This window comes from Carlito syrichta, unplaced genomic scaffold (assembly GCF_000164805.1).
Source record: "Carlito syrichta isolate Samal-C Ts95f unplaced genomic scaffold, Tarsius_syrichta-2.0.1 Scaffold308864, whole genome shotgun sequence".
Lineage (NCBI taxonomy): Eukaryota > Metazoa > Chordata > Mammalia > Primates > Tarsiidae > Carlito > Carlito syrichta.
Genome location: NW_007252960.1, coordinates 479,072 through 494,707, shown reverse-complemented (window position 1 = coordinate 494,707; position 15,636 = coordinate 479,072). Strand labels below are relative to the sequence as shown.

Below are 15,636 nucleotides of genomic sequence, written 5' to 3'. Positions count from 1 at the left end.
TCCTGGAGTGCAGTGGCATGCTCACGGCCACCACAGCCTCGACCTGCTGGGCTCAGGTGATCCTTCCACCTTAGCCTTCCAAGTAGCTGGAGCTACAGGCATGTGTCACCATGCCTGGCTAATTTTTTGGTTTATTGTAGAGACGAGGCCTTGCCAAGTTGCCCAGGCTGGTCTTGAACCCTGGGTCCAGGCAATTCTCTCACCTCTGACTCCCAAAGTGGAAGGATTACAGGCTTGAGCCACTGCGCCCAGCGTATACACCATCTGCTAAAGCAGAACCGGCATTTTGATGCTTAGGAAATCAAGATCAAGCAACTGGCAGACACTCAGCTATTTTTGAGTTTCAAACATAAATCTTTTTTTTTTTGAGTTTAAGTCTCACTCTGTCACCCAGGCTGGAGTACTGTAGCACCATCATGGACAACGCAGCCTCAACCTGCTGGGCTCAAGCCATCCTTCTGCCTCAGCCTTCCAAGTAGCTGGAAATACAGGCACATGCCTCCACGCCCAGCTAATTTAAAAATTTTTTTTTGTAGACATGAGGTCTTGTCATATTGCCTAGGCTGATTCTTGAACTGCTGGGCTCAGGCAATCCTCACCTCTGCCTCCCAAAGTGCTGGAATTACAGGTGTGAGTCACTGTGCCCAGCATCAAATCTTTTTTCAGTGTAAGTAGGTCACAAATATTGCTGGTAGCCAGGCTCGGTGGCTCAGCCTGTAATCCCGCACTTTGGGAGGCTGAGGTGGGAGAATCCTTGAGCACAAGAGTTCAAGGCTACAGTGAGCTATGATCACGTCACTGCACTCCAGCCTGGGCAACAAAGTAAGACTCCAACTCAAAAAAAAAAAAAAACACAAAAAAACAAATATTGCTGGTACTCACTTATTTGAAAAACTATTTGCTAAATTTGGCAACTCTACAGAGGGCATCTGTGACCTAAGACTCCTAACAATAAGAATTCTTACTCTGCTAAGAATAAGAACAGGTTTCTTTTCCACAGAAAAGAGTTCACTGACAAGTATCTGTATAAATAAGTCTGAGGTCTCAGGAATTTTAGCTTCACACGGAGATGTAACAGATTCTAGTAAAAAAACAAAAGCTGTTTCATTTATTCCACTTTTGTTCTCTCAAACACTAGGTTTTTGATTCAACAGACCTGATTCTGTTGTCCATCAAGCCTTCAGAAAACTGGTGAAATTTCTAGAAAAATGTAGCACAAATGAATTCCTATTTGTTCTTTTTGTTTGTTTGAGACAGGGTCTTGCTCTGTCATCCCTGAACTCCTGGGCTCAAGCAATCCTTTTGTCTCAGCCTCCTGAGTTGTTGGGGCTATAGGTACACACTTCCACATTCAGCTAATTTTTAAATTTTTATAGAGAAGGAGTCTTGCTTTGATGCCCAGGCTGGTCTCAAACTCCTGATCTCAAGCGATCCTACTGCCTTGGCCTCCCCAAGTGTTGAGAATACAGGTATGAGCCATTGCACTTTGCCCTATGGTTCTTTCGGGGAGTTGTTTTATTTCATCTTAGATTTTTACTTTGAGTTTGCAAAATTTCCATTAGAAACCAAGGTACAATTTGTTAGCATTACAAAGAATGAACAAGCATATAAAAATACCCAAGACAGGCTAGATGCGGTGGCTAAAGCTTGTAATCCCAGCACTTTGTGAGGCTGAGGCAAGAGGATTGCCTGAGCCCAGGGGTTCGAGACCAGCCTGAGCAACATGGCAAGACCTGTCTCTACAATAAAATAAAATTAAAAATTAGCTGAGCATGGTGGCATGTGTCTGTGGTTCTAGCTACTTGGAAGGCCTGAGCCCAGCAGGCGGAGGCTGGGGAAGCTGTGAGCATGCCACTGCACTCCAGCCTGGGCAACAGAGTAGGACTCCAACTCAAAAAAAAAAAAATCAAATACAGAAAATAAGAACTTACATCCTGACCCTCAGTTCCTTGCTTGGGATTTTCCATAAGACCACCATTAAAAACACATTATCATTCTCATTTAGAAGCAGTCCATTATCGTTCTTCCTGGATTTGGAATGTGTTAACAGAGCTTCTAAGGCCTTTCTAATCTGCAAAGTGGAAACATACAAATAATTAAACGTCCTCATTTTCATTTAAGATTTGCCCCCTCCCCACACATTTCTCTTTTGTGTTCTAACTTCTATTTTAAGAGGCCATATCCATAACTGTACCTCTTAGGAATCGGCAGTGCATACTCAGGGGAATGTAAGAATCCATCCAAAATGCCTGAGGACCCAGTCCCAGCATTGTCTACAGAAGGCGCCTCTTCTAGTAAGAGGACCCGGCGGATGGAAACAGGCTTCCTCCGCCTGCCACGGGAAGGTGGCAGTCCCGGGAACAGCGCGCAACGACTGGCACCTAGTGTCTACTGAGTCCTTATTCTGTGCCAGGGCTGGCCAGAGCCCTTACATAATTAGTTCTTCTGATCCTGAAAAGCGGAAGGGCCCATTTTAAGGGAAAAACAGGAATGAAAATCAAGGGACTTGGCCAAGGCCAAGCGGAGGGGAAGGAAGGCCAAGTCGATTTCGCCCCAAACCCCGTTATCCTTGCAACCCAATTCAAGAAAGCCAGGACTGTGGCTTCGGGCTGGTCCGCTGGGGGCAGGGTCCGCAAGCGACCCTCCCAAAGCTCGGGAGGGTGTCGGGAGGCGCGGAGCCCGCGCGTGGCTCACCAGGGACCACCGCGCCTCACAAGGTCACCGCCACCCCGCTTCCACACCACCCTCCCCAGGGGACATTCACCTGCTCTTGGTTCAGCTGCCCCAGGGTGGTCGGGGCATCCGGAGTCGAGGTGGAAGTTGCAGGGGCATCTGAGGATGCCGGCGGGATAGAGGCCAAGTCCTCCATTCCGCTCTGACCGCGTGCAGACGCGCATGCAGAGCCCGCAGGCCGGTTCCTAGTGCGCACGCGCGCGCGAGGCTCGGGGCCGGAAGTAAGGGGCGGGAACCGAGTTGTCGGGCGTCACTTCCGGAAAAGTGCGGGGTTCTGATCCCAGGCATCGAGTGGGAGTGGTTTGGCCTATGCTGTTCGTCGCCACTGCTGCTGTGAGTCGCTCCGTGAGGCATCGTCTGCGCTTCCTGGGTACTCCCGCTTTCCGTGAGCCTCGGAGCGTAGCCTGGCGATACCGCTCTCTCTCGCTCTTTTTAAAAAATAGAGACGAACCCTGAATTGTGCCCTACATCTTTAAAAGAAAAAAATAAAAATAGAGACGAGGGCTTGCTACGTTTCCCAGGCTGGTCTCGAGCTCCTGCGCTCAAGCGATCCTCCTGCCTCGGTCTCCCACTGTGCTGGGATGAGAAGTGTGCGCCAACGGATTGCGAAGGCGTCTTGAGCGGGGGAAGAGTCCCGTCGGGCGCCCCAGAGTGCTCCCCGGCGCCTCGTGGCCGCCGCCTTTGGGCCGTAGGGGCGAGCGCGGACCCCTGGCTCCCGCACCACCCGCTGGGCGACTCTGGGTTACGCCTCCCCTTGCTGCGGGGAAATCCGGGCGCGGCCTGCGGCAACAGACCGAATCGTGAGCAGGACCGCGAGGCGGGAGGCGAGGGCCTGTGCGAAAACGGACTGGCGCAGTAGGTAGGCCGTCTCCCCACCATGCCAGCCTGGAACCTTCCAGAAGTGTCCTGGGTGTGTTCAAACATTTCTCCGTTTTTCCCTTTTTGGATGTATGGGCTTGGATTTTGTCTTTCTAAAAAAAAACACAAAGGTCGGGCGCGGTGGCTCAAGCCTGTAATCCCAGCACTTTGGGAGGCCAAGGTGGGAGATCACTTGAGTCCAGGAGTTCGAGACCAGCCTGGACAACACAGCGAGACCTCATCTCTACAAAAAATTACCTGGGTGAAGCTGGGCACGGTGGATCATGCCTGTAATTCCAGCACTTTGGGAGAGAGAGGCAAGAGGATTGCCTGAACCCATGGGTTCAAGACCAGCCTGGGCAACATGGCGAGACCGCATCTCTACAATAAATAAAAATAAAAATAAATTAGCCGGGTGTGGTGGCACGTGCCTGTAGTTCCAGCTACTTGGAAGGCTGAGACGGAAGGATTGCCTGAGCCCAGCAGGTCGAGGCTGCGGTGGCAGTAAGTGGGCCACTGCACTCCAGCCTGGGAGACAGTGAGACTCTGACTCAAAAAAAAATTAGACTGTTGTGGTGGTGTGTGCTTGTAGTCCTGGCTACTAGGGAGACTAAGGAGGATCACCTGAGTCCAGGAGGTCGAGGCTGTGGCTGCGGTGAGTTAAAATTTCGCCACTGCACTCCAGCCTGGGCGACATCGACACACCCTGACTCTGCTAAACAAACAAACAAAACCCACAAATAGGAGCCATGAAGAAGGAATCTTCACCATACTTTTCCTGTTAATGTTTTGGAAATTGTGCCAAGTTCATCTTTTCCAATGGCCTGCAGCATTGCACCATGCAGCAACACAACAGCTGACTTAGGATCTTCTGAGGGTGTGTGATGGTTCCCCAGGCTTTTTGTGACAAGCTAAAGTTTTGAGACATGAAAGAGTGGGAGTTGAGTGAGACTCCAACTCAAAAAATAAATAACAACAAAAATTCTACTTTAAGGTTCCTTGGTTTGAGATAAGCAGTTCTTCACTAGAGCACCCAAGGTATTGATGTCACTTTTCTGCTTTTGGGGAGCATTGATATGGAGTGCCTGTGTCTATGAAACTGGTTCCATGTGCTATGTAGTATAAAAATCCTCCATGTTAGTCCTCTGCCTGGGCAGTACAGTGCCCAAGTGTGGTTCCCAAAGACATTTAAGAAAGCTGTTCTTTCAACAAAAAATCTGTTTGATGAACAGTGTTGGATACCTAGTCGTTAAGAGTAGAAAAGTGTGGTTAATTACTGGGATGTCACAAAAGTCATTCAAACTTGTTTTTGAGTTGGGGTCTCTGTTGCCCAGGCTGGAGTGCAGTGGCACCATCACAGCTCAGTACATTCTCGACCTTCTGGCTCAGAAAAGCCTTCTGCTTCAGCCTCCTGAGTAACTGGGACTACAGGCTCATGCCACCATGCCTGGCTCATTTTTAAAATTTTTTTGTAGAGATGGGATTTCACCATGTTGCCAAGTTAGTCTTGAACACCTGGGCTCAAGCAATCCACCCACCTCAGCCTCCCGAAGTATTGGGATTACAGGCATGAGCCACTGCACCTGACTCACTTATTTAGAACTTTTATATGAATCCCTGCTTTAATAACAAGCTTGCCCCTAAGTTTTATTTAAGCTAGAAATAGTTTAATGGCAAATACCTAGAGACTGAGGACCACAACTTCAAAGTGTTTCCTATCACCTGAAGACAGTATAGGCAGGAACTCATTCTAGCTCACTGGATAAAGATGAGCACATAGGAATGTATTGCTACCATTCATTTACCTACCGTGTATACGACCTTTGTTTATCATCAATTTCTTTTGCCCGTGCATGTTAAATAAAAAGGGTAAACATAAACACTATTTGGTCTCTTGCCCTTTATTAAAAACCCTGAATATGGCGGCTCATAGTTCTGACATAATTGATGTTTCTCCAACTCAACTGTTCATAGAAAACCATACACTGTGATATATTTCTCATTCGGCATCTCTAACTTCCTGTAGGGCTGCTGTTGTTTTGTAAGGTCATAAACACCGTAGAGACTTGCATGTGATATACATCTAAGCAGATGACGTGTTGGCAAATCTCTTATGTGACAGAGCTTGCTAAATGCATCCAGCAAATCTGCTGGTAGATGGTGCTAATCCCTCACACAAAAACAAAGGCTTGTACAGCAAAGGGCATGGGTTGTGACTACACAGATTATTACAAACAAACAGACAAATCCTTCAAAAGGGAAGATGACAACTTTTATTGTTATTACAAAAGCAAGTTTAACTTGTCATTTGAATAATTGAAAGAGCAGACTAAGGGCTTAATCCTCACACAGGCACCGAGTCAGGCACAGTAGGTAGCTACAAATCATAAGAAAAAGGTTTCTTTCCTACTTAGAGCACTTTTCCATGATTTGGAATTAGGCTAAAAAACTCAGCAAACCTCATCAGTTCCCTTTAATCCTGTTTCTATATTTTCTTTCTTTTTTTAAAAAAGAGATCTAGGTATTAACCTGCTGTCTAGTGAAAACTAGTCACTAAATCCTGGCCTGAGATAACCACATTTCCTTTAGAACAAACAGAAGAAACTAGTTAAGAGATGTGTACATCTCTGAGAGTTCAGTGTGTGAGTCCTTGAAATGCAGACCTTGCAGGCCCAGACTTCAGTTTCTCCTAATGCATGTGGAGGAAATGGAGGTGAGGACAGTCACCTGAGCAGCGCCAAGAGCTCAAACTCCAGCACACACACGCTTCCTGGGCAGCAGGAAAAGGAGGTAGCAAGGACTTGGGCTTACGTCAGAAGCACTAAGCTAATGTGGCTGGCAGAAGAGCCTCAGGAAGTACAGAATGTTGTTCCACCCACGCTGTCCACAAACCTGAGGTTTCCACATCGTTTTCATGGGCACAGTGGCAAATGTGACAAGGCAAAAAAGAATTGCCTTTTCAGGGTCATTTAAGAAGTTCTAGTATTTTCTGCCTCAGCAGACAAAGTGCCAGTCTGCTTTTCCCTTTTATTGGAGAACATAAAGGTTTTATGCCACTCCCACAGCTCCAGGCCCTTATAATAATCCTTAGTAAACAACAGCTAGCATATTACTGTTTCAAGGAAGCATAGGATTAGAGGTATGTGAGAAGTGTATTTATTGAAGGGAAGACTCAGTAAGTTCTAGGATACTGAAAATCAAGAATATCCTAGAGCCCAAACCATCAAAAGTTGAACCAAATCTACCCTATCTGAATTCTGACAGTAAATTGGTTCAAATGGAATCCACTGAATGACTACTGGAAAATAACACTTCCTATTCCATTAACTATGAGATCTAATCTAACCAACTGATTGCTAAATTTAAACCTAGTAAGTCTTTTGAGTTGTGCATATACAATTACATTGATTTAACAAGTTGCTGCCATGGCAGGATCTCTAAGAAAGAAACAAGATCCTGAATATATTAGATGGCATCTGCTAGAACCACTGAAAGAAGTTAGCTGGAAAGAAAAGTCTTATTGTTTGGAGACATAATTGTCCTACAAATCCAACTGATTGCAATCTACCTTACGTATGTCTGTGAGAGGATTAATGGCACAGTTTGTTCTGCTAAGGCAGATCAACACTGAATATAACATTTAAACCATCTGAGAATCAGAGCTGCAGTGCTGTATCCAGAATTTTCACAAAGGGTTTAAAGGTTCAGAGTTGCCTGATGTTAAGAGCCATAATAAAGACTGTGTACTGATCCCTTGACTGCCTTAGATCCCTATCCAAAGCAATGGAGTTATCATCCATGAGGAAGTCCATGCCAGAAAGGAAAGGGGCAAGGGTGCTGTCATGGGAAATAGTTGTCAGAGGTCACCGAGTAATTACAGTCAGAACTAGTGTTCCTGAAGATCATCCTGGAAGCAGTTTTTGGCCAAAGGTTAAACTTTTTCTTGGGTTGCAAAACTGCATCTGGTTGCAAGTATGACCCAAAATATTTGCAGCACTTTAGCTAAAAGGATGCCAGTAAGTGTTCAACTACAGCACAGTTCAAAGTCCCATATTATAAAAGCAGTTTTTGTAGTTTATGTAATCAGCAGATGAGCAAGTTAAACTCTTATTACAATGAATAACCTGTACTTTTACAGTCTATGAAGTTTTTTAACATTCAATTACCACATATTTCAAGATTTTAAATTCAAAACAAAAAATACATGGCCTTAATTATTCAGTAACACTTTACTATTGGTCACTTAATTTCGTGACAGTATACACTCAGTCCAACTCTTTAGGTTTGATTTTACATAGATTTTCACTGGGTAAGTTCTTTTTGCAAATTAAAGACAACAATGAAATGCTATATCTTCCCTTCTCAAGCCACAGTAAGAAATAAGGGTTTAAAATGACAGTCACTTAAATGTTTATTTCAATGACATTTCTTATTTAAAAAACTAATTAAATAATCTAGCATGAAAAGTTGTATAAAGAACATCAGTAATGTGAAAAGAAAATCATAATTCCAATATATGTTAAAGATAGAAATGTTTTAGGTATGTGATATCCTAACTATGCAGCCAACTACCCTATTTTTGCATTGTTGACCATATACACACGTTTGTGCTTGTGTAAGACAGGATGACAGCATGGGAATTTTATTGCTGTTTAAAGGTCCAAAATCTTCACACACTGCCAGTTCACTTCAGATGTTTTATTTCCTTATCCAAATGACTAGCCAGTGCAAAAAGGAGTTTAACATTTATCAACTTTAAACAGGAATACTTCTCAAAGAATTTCAAAGTCCATAAAATTCATGGTGCTGGTTAACTTTTGCATTTAAATTTCTCTTGAATAATCTAATCTTGCAAATGTGCAAGAATTCAATGGAATTTTTATAATGACATTTGTATCTTATTACCTATTCTTTTTAGAGGTAGGTCCTTCACAGTTGATATCCAAGTTGTTTTCCTTAGGAGTCTTGGCAACATACACAGAATATTCTAAGTGTAAATGTTTTAATAGCAAACAACGGTTTTTAGAAATGTGTTCAATTTAAAAAGGGAACTCTTATCTTTGGAAATAATTTCAGTGACTCTTGAACTTATTCATTAAAACCCAAGCAATTGCTAGTATTTGTTCTTGTTAACATGGAAATATAAAAATAACTATTATGTTGATGAAAGCTCTCATATTTCCCAGAAAAATAAAAGCCCAGAGATTTGCAGACATAATAAAATTTATTTAAATTCCATGCAATTTAATAGCCATAAGTATAGTTATAAGAAGCTATAGGACAGTAGCTTTGCTCTGTCCACAAGATGTAGCAGCCTCATTCATGAAACAAATGGGAATTTCATAGTGAAGAAAACACTATTAGATTAAATTCTATGTTTTGTGACTGGAAAATACAATCTAACTAGGCTTTTCTTTTCTGAGGAGCAAGATTACAGGGAAAGGAACTGTCATCAAATATACAGTAACAAAGTATCATAGTTAGAGATATGTCACAATCTAAAAGAAGCCAAGTCTTTGATAAATGGCAATACTCAACATCAAGGGGGCTTCTCATAAACCCAGAAATGGTGTTTTCCTTTTCTCACTTAATCTCATGAAAAATTTAAGAGTCATGACACTTATAGCAGAAAGTCAGCCTTCAATCTAAAAACTAAAAACCACCACAGTGCTGTGCCACAGGATATCCATATCGTGGCTAGCAAATCTCAGCTTCATACTGAAGAAAACTCAGTCAATTTCAAACAAGTGAGATAAAACTTAGACTGTGCTTGATTCTACTTATCACTGTTAATTGTAGTCTGTGCGGATTCTAATGACCCTAAATGTGTTCACTTAGTAGCTGGGTTGAAATTTAGCTTCAACCAGCAAGAAACATCCAACCTTTAAAGTCAATGATACAAAGTGTCATCTGGGTACCTTGTAAAACTGGCACTTGCAATTGATAAGGTTTTCATACTAGATGCATGCAGCTCTTATAAACACTAAAAGAGGCATTTTTGCCAGGTCTCAACATGCTTGCTTAATTGTAAATTCCACTAATTTATCAAGTTAATGGAATTTTCTGTAGGGGTACAATTTCATTAAGCTTTACTTATATAAAAACTACAGTATGCTGTTCTTGTAAAACAACATACTATATTTAAGAAATCATGTTAAAATATAAATTGGCAGAAAATAACTGAAAGACCTAGTAAAGCAGTGTCATAGCTGGATAAAGGGGTTTATTTGCATGTATGCATTAACCATCTAAAGAAGGGGTCAAACTAATCCTTTCCTTTAATATAAACTTGAACATTGTTTGTAAATGCCTCATTTAAAGTAGTGGATAGGGAAAGAGTTTAGAAAAGACCAAGTAATAAAATGTATTCAATTACTTGGGAAAGTTAAAAAGCTAATGCTACAATGTTACATCCAGATAAAAAACATTATTCAAAAGCAATTCAAATACCGAAAAGGATTTCAAATGGAATATTTTATTAACATGGTAGTTGTCTTTGTAACATGTGCACACACACTCGCACACTCAAAATGATCTGCCTGGGGAAAAATACTAAATATGCCTAAGGGGAACATGAAAAATAAAAAAATTCCTGTAGGTTTTCATTATTTTAGGCAATTATGTCCACATCACTTACAAAGCTATTGCCAAATCTGTCCAAGGAAGCAGAGTTTGAAAGGGGTGGGAGAATCTTGGAAAAAATTCAACAGTGGCATAGCAGAGCTCTCAATATGAGAAAGCTGACATAATGTGGACTTTTGCTGTGAATTTTCTCTTTGCAAAATATGGGGAGAGGTTTATCAATGGGCAGAAAATAAGAGAAGGCGGTGTGAAGTAAGCTTTTGCAGTCAGTACTCCTCACAGTATTGTGCAGGGTCATCAAAGGAAATGCTTAGTCTTTCTCTGGAACCAGTTTCAGAACTTTTCCAATTGCAATGGTTTTACCTGGAAATGAAATTAAAAAAAAAAAAACCTTTCAGTAGTTCACAGCAAGCCAATGTAAGATATTAAACCTTTGTTATTTATTATTTTAAAATCATAAAAATTTTTTAACAATGTAAATTGCTAATTAACTGGCTTTACTGCCAAACCTGTGATTTCTGATTAGGTAGCCTCAATAAGAGGGAGTGGATTGCCTGAGCCTACAGGCTCGAGACCAATCTGGGCAACTTGGCAAGACCTCGTCTTTACAATATATCAAAAATTAGCTGGGCGTGGTAGTGTGTGCCTATAGTTCCAGCTACATGGAAGGCTGAGGCAAAAGGATCGCTGAAGCCTAGCAAGTGGATGCTGGGGTAGCTGTGAGCGTGCCACTGCACTCCAGCCTCAGTGACAGAGTGAAACTCCAACTCAAAAAAAAAAAAAGATGCAGCAATTAGTGCTGAATACAACTCACTGACCATTGAGTCTTGTGAAAAACCAAAGAGCCAAATTAGTTAAAAAATAAACCTGGAGTTAAAAATTTCCTGCTACGTTTATTTCCTCTGTCTGACTAATTTTACAAGGTTGTTTGGGAGCTATAAGTATCATTTTGTTCTATTAATAGGGTATACCCAATAACCAGTTTTACTATCAACAAGAAGAGTTTTAAGATAAGAATATTAAAGTAAAACAAGCATTGTCTTTAGAATGTTTTTTTCCTGAAGCTTCAGGAATGGTTTTCATCACCAGTGCTTTGCACAGTTCTGACATTTAGTAGATATACAGTAAGTTTTGCTAAATGGAATTGAAACTATCATATAAGCTGACTATTCCACATTTCAGTTCAACAATAAAATTTTATGTAAAGTTTTTCATAGTCCTAAAATGGTTATCTAAGTTAGAAATATTAACAACCCATAAGGAATGTTTCATAGCAGTCATTTTGTTTGCATACTAAAGACTTTCATGACCCTAAGACAGGAAGATCACAGTTTTTCTGTATCACCCAGAGGTGGGCAGAAATTGATGCACAGAAAAGAACATTTGCTGAAAAATCAGGTGTAAAAAAAATCAATCTCCATATCTTCTTTATCCTCTAAACATATTACAAAGGATTTCATCATAGAAATGTCTTAGCTGGGTACAGTGGCATATGCCTGTAAATCCCAGCACTTTGGGAGGCAGAGGCGAGAGGATGGATTGAGCCCAAGGGTTCGAGATCAATCTGGGCAGCTTGGCGAGACCTCGTCTCTACAATAAATCAAAAATTAGTCAGGCATGATGGTATGTGCCTATAGTTCCAGCTACTCGAAAGGCTGAGGTGGAAGAATCGCCTAAGCCCAGCAGGCCAGGGTTGCAGCGGCCATGAGAGTGCCACTGTACTCTAACCTGGGTAACAGAGTGAGACTCCAACTCAAAAACAAAAAACTTACTTTAACACAATTACTCTCCAAACCCATTACTCACAAAATGTCAAAATTAAGATTCTTCCTTCATGTAGAGCATTACTAAATTTAGTATTACTGCTAAAAGTACATAGATAGTTCTGATGTTCGGTATGTTCAACTAACAAAACATTCAGATGAATATATTACAGAATACGATCCAAGTTTTCAGTGAACCTGCTGCAATGTGCACTATACTGAGATGATTGTCCAAACTAGACATCCTAGAATACGACTAGATATAAATTTAAAAGCTCTTACCCTCATCTCTTAGGGTAAAACGACCCATCTGAGGGAAGTCTTTGAAGGTCTCGAGGCAGATGGTTCCTGCTGTCCTTAAGCGAGCAATGCACACTTGATCTTGTTTCACAAAACGGGGTCGAGTCTTACTTTTTTCTCCTGATTTTTTGTCCACTAAGCAGATTAAGGCCTAACCAAGAAAAAAGAAGATAAGAATAATGCCAATTACAAGAATCTTTAAGAACAGGAGTACAAAGAAAAGTTGACGATCAGAAATTATCAAGATAATCTTAAAACCTAATAAACAAATGAACGATCTTAAAACAAACTCACTGTTATTTCGACTTCCTCAATACAGGTGTGAATGTGCAGCACCGCATTATACCCTGGGCAGATGATGGATTTGTGCTCTATAATCACTATCTGTCAAACAAACAAAATTCTTATCTTTATCCTTAGGGTAAAATAGAACAGCATGTTCTCAAGTGCCATATAAAACCAAAAAATCAGTATAATGCACCACCTCAGGAGGACACCAAGTCAAATTATTTTTGTATTGGAAGTAGTAGCTCTGTCTTATTCATTCTGTTCACAGGATGGGTCAGGCCGCCTACCCTCCAAGCATGAATTTCAATATCCCATACCCTACTCATCTCCTTTTGCCAAGAGCCTGGTCAACTTTAAAAACACAGCAGTGCCGGGCTCGGTGGCTCAGCCTGTAATCCCACGCCTTTGGGAGGCTGAAGTGAGTGGATTGCCTGAGCGCACGGGTTCGAGACCCGCCTAGGCAGCGAGACTTCATCTCTACAATAAATCAAAAAAAAAAATCAGCCGGGCATGGTAGCGCATGCCTGTAATTCCGGCTACTTGGAAGGCTGAGGCGGAAGGATCGCCGGAGCCCAGCAGGTCGAGGCTGCGGTGGCCGAGAGCGGCCACTGCACTCCAGTCTGGACGACCAAGTGAGACTCTAACTCAAAAAAAAAAACAAACCAAAACAAACAAACAAACAAAAAAACACAGCAGTGGCTTACACCTATCCCAGTACTTTGGGAGGCCGAGGTAAGAGATTTACTTGAGCCCACGAGTACAAGACCAGCCTGGGCAACTTGGCGAGACCTCATCTCTATAATAAATCAAGAAAAATTAGCTAGGTGTGATGGTATATGCCTGTAGTTTCAGCTACTCGGAAGGCTGAGGCAGAAGGATCACCTGAGACCAGCAGGTCGAGGCTATGGCGGCCATGAGTGTGCCACTGCACTCCAGCCTGGACAACAGTAAGACTCTGACTCAAAAACAAAACAAAACAAAAACCAAAGCCACAGCAGGCTGGGCGCAGGGGCTCACGCCTGTAATCCCAGCACTTTGGGAGGCCAAGGCGAGAGGACTGCCTGAGCCCAGGGGTTCGAGACCAGCCTGGACAATCTGGCGAGACCTTGTCTCTACAATAAATAAAAAAATTAGCTGGGTGTGGTGGCACGCGCCTATAGTTCCAGCTACTTGAAAGGCTGAAGTGCTGTGGTGGTTGTGAGTATGCCACTGCGCTCCAGCCTGGGTGACAGAGTGAGGCTCCGACTCAAACAAAACAAAACAAACAAAAAAAACACAGCAGGCAGACTTTCTTCCCTGGGAAGTCTTTCCGTATATTCCCCAGGGAATTAAACTAAACATTACAGCTCACAAGCTACCTAGATGTGAACTTACCATAGCTTTATCCATTTCTCAATAACCAAGGTTCAGTAAAGGCAAATAACCTTACATCTGGCATTAAAATCTAACTTGATTAGTCATCATACCTGATAACATAACTCAAAAATTCTGTTTAGCCTGACCAATCATTTACTCTGTCATTCTCAAAGGGAGGTCTGGTTGGAAATAACCGTGTGTTATTTCCTGTCTAGAAAGTTATTTACTCTGAATGAGCATACAAACCATGACTTCCAAGGCAACAATGCTCAATATTAAATATTCTAAAATTTATCAACAATCGATCAAAAATAAGGAAATTAACAAAGAATAGTCTCTGGTCAGTAAGCACTTGTACAATCTTGAAGGCCTTACTATCTGAGATACATACACATAGCTGTGACATATAAATGGTTAATACAATTTCAATTCCCCTTCTATGTACTAATATGGGTTGCATGCATGTCATCAATAATCACGACAAAAAGCATTAAAATTCTAATATCATTTAGACATTAAAAAATCACTAAGAAAACTACAATAACTTGTTTACCTGGGCATCAAATGTGCGTCCAGAATGACAAAGATTATTAGGATCACAAAGTATGAATCCTGGAAGAATCTCCTCTTCTTCAATGCCTTTCAGTCTAATTTTGAGGTTTTCACCTGGGGCTACAGTATCAGTTTCTACATCATCGGAAAGTATTCCAAGAACTTCCACATTGTGCTTTAAAAGAAATCAAGATTGGAAGTTATCTGATGCATTCACTGCATTATAGAACATACAATGATCTGAATGTTGCAAGTCACATTTTTCTGTGGTTTGTTTATTTTCATTCATTTGTTAGCCTTCAAGCTGCAAAGGTGACTATGTAAGAAAAAGTAGGCTTCAAAACAGAAACATGGTGGCTCAAGCCTGTAATCCCAGCACTTTGGGAGGCTGAGGTGAGGGGATTACCTGAGCCTACATTTCTACACTAAAAAAATTAGCCAGGTGTGGTAGCTGTGCCTATAGTTCCAGCTACTTGGAAGGCTGAGGCAGAAGGATCGCCAGAGTCCAGCAGGTTGATGCTGGGGTGGCCATGAGCGTGCCACTGCACTCCAGCTTGGGTGCTGGAGTGAGATTCCAACTCAAATAAAATAAAATACAAATACTTTGGAAGAAAGCACTATGGAGAATAATCTTGAGTGCAGACGGTATCAAGTCACCCCAAAGTATAATTTGTAAGTTGCCAATTACACCTAACCATCACATTGACAAGGAAATCCTTTTCTAATTTTCTATGCTTGGATTGAGCACGGTAAATAAATTTTTTACTTAAATCTAACAAAATCTCTAGAGGAAGATTCTGCATGAGCAACACCTTTGGAGCTTTTACAGAGTGTCTCACGAAAACAGGAAACAGTTTCTTAGTAACACATTATCTGTAGATATCAGCAATTGAGCAGTCAGAAGTAACACTGAGGAAGAATTCATGGTGATTGTGCATGTTTTAATGGAACTCTAATGATAAAGAAAGAATTAGAGCCGGGCTCAGTGGCTCAGTCTGTAATCTCGCGCCTTGGGAGGCTGAGGTGTGTGGATTGCCTGAGACCACGGGTTTGAAACCCGCCTGGGCAACTTGGTGAGACCTCATCTCTACAATAAATCAAAAAATTAGCTGGGTATGGTAGCACGCGCCTGTAGTTCCAGCTTCTTGGAAGGCTGAGGCAGAAGGATCACCGGAGCCCAGCAGGTCGAGGCTGACGTGGCCGG

The 15,636-nt window shown here is 42.0% G+C and overlaps 2 protein-coding genes across 3 annotated transcripts in view; both read right to left on the bottom strand.

Moving 5' to 3' along the window:
* Positions 1-2,887, bottom strand: part of RSL1D1 (ribosomal L1 domain containing 1) — a 15,146-nt gene extending 12,259 nt beyond the window's left edge. For both annotated transcript variants that reach the window (XM_008066233.1, XM_021716662.1), the window contains exons 1-2: positions 2,765-2,887; positions 1,932-2,071 (exon numbers count right to left, since the gene is read on the bottom strand). In XM_008066233.1, coding sequence (XP_008064424.1) covers positions 1,932-2,071; positions 2,765-2,869 — 245 coding nt within the window. In that variant the 5' untranslated portion in view covers positions 2,870-2,887. The remainder of the gene's footprint in view (positions 1-1,931; positions 2,072-2,764) is intronic.
* A 2,954-nt stretch (positions 2,888-5,841) lies between these two features.
* Positions 5,842-15,636, bottom strand: part of GSPT1 (G1 to S phase transition 1) — a 46,785-nt gene continuing 36,990 nt past the window's right edge. Inside the window, exons 12-15 of the mRNA XM_008066232.2 lie at positions 14,434-14,607; positions 12,531-12,620; positions 12,219-12,387; positions 5,842-10,536 (exon numbers count right to left, since the gene is read on the bottom strand). Coding sequence (XP_008064423.1) covers positions 10,484-10,536; positions 12,219-12,387; positions 12,531-12,620; positions 14,434-14,607 — 486 coding nt within the window. The 3' untranslated portion in view covers positions 5,842-10,483. The remainder of the gene's footprint in view (positions 10,537-12,218; positions 12,388-12,530; positions 12,621-14,433; positions 14,608-15,636) is intronic.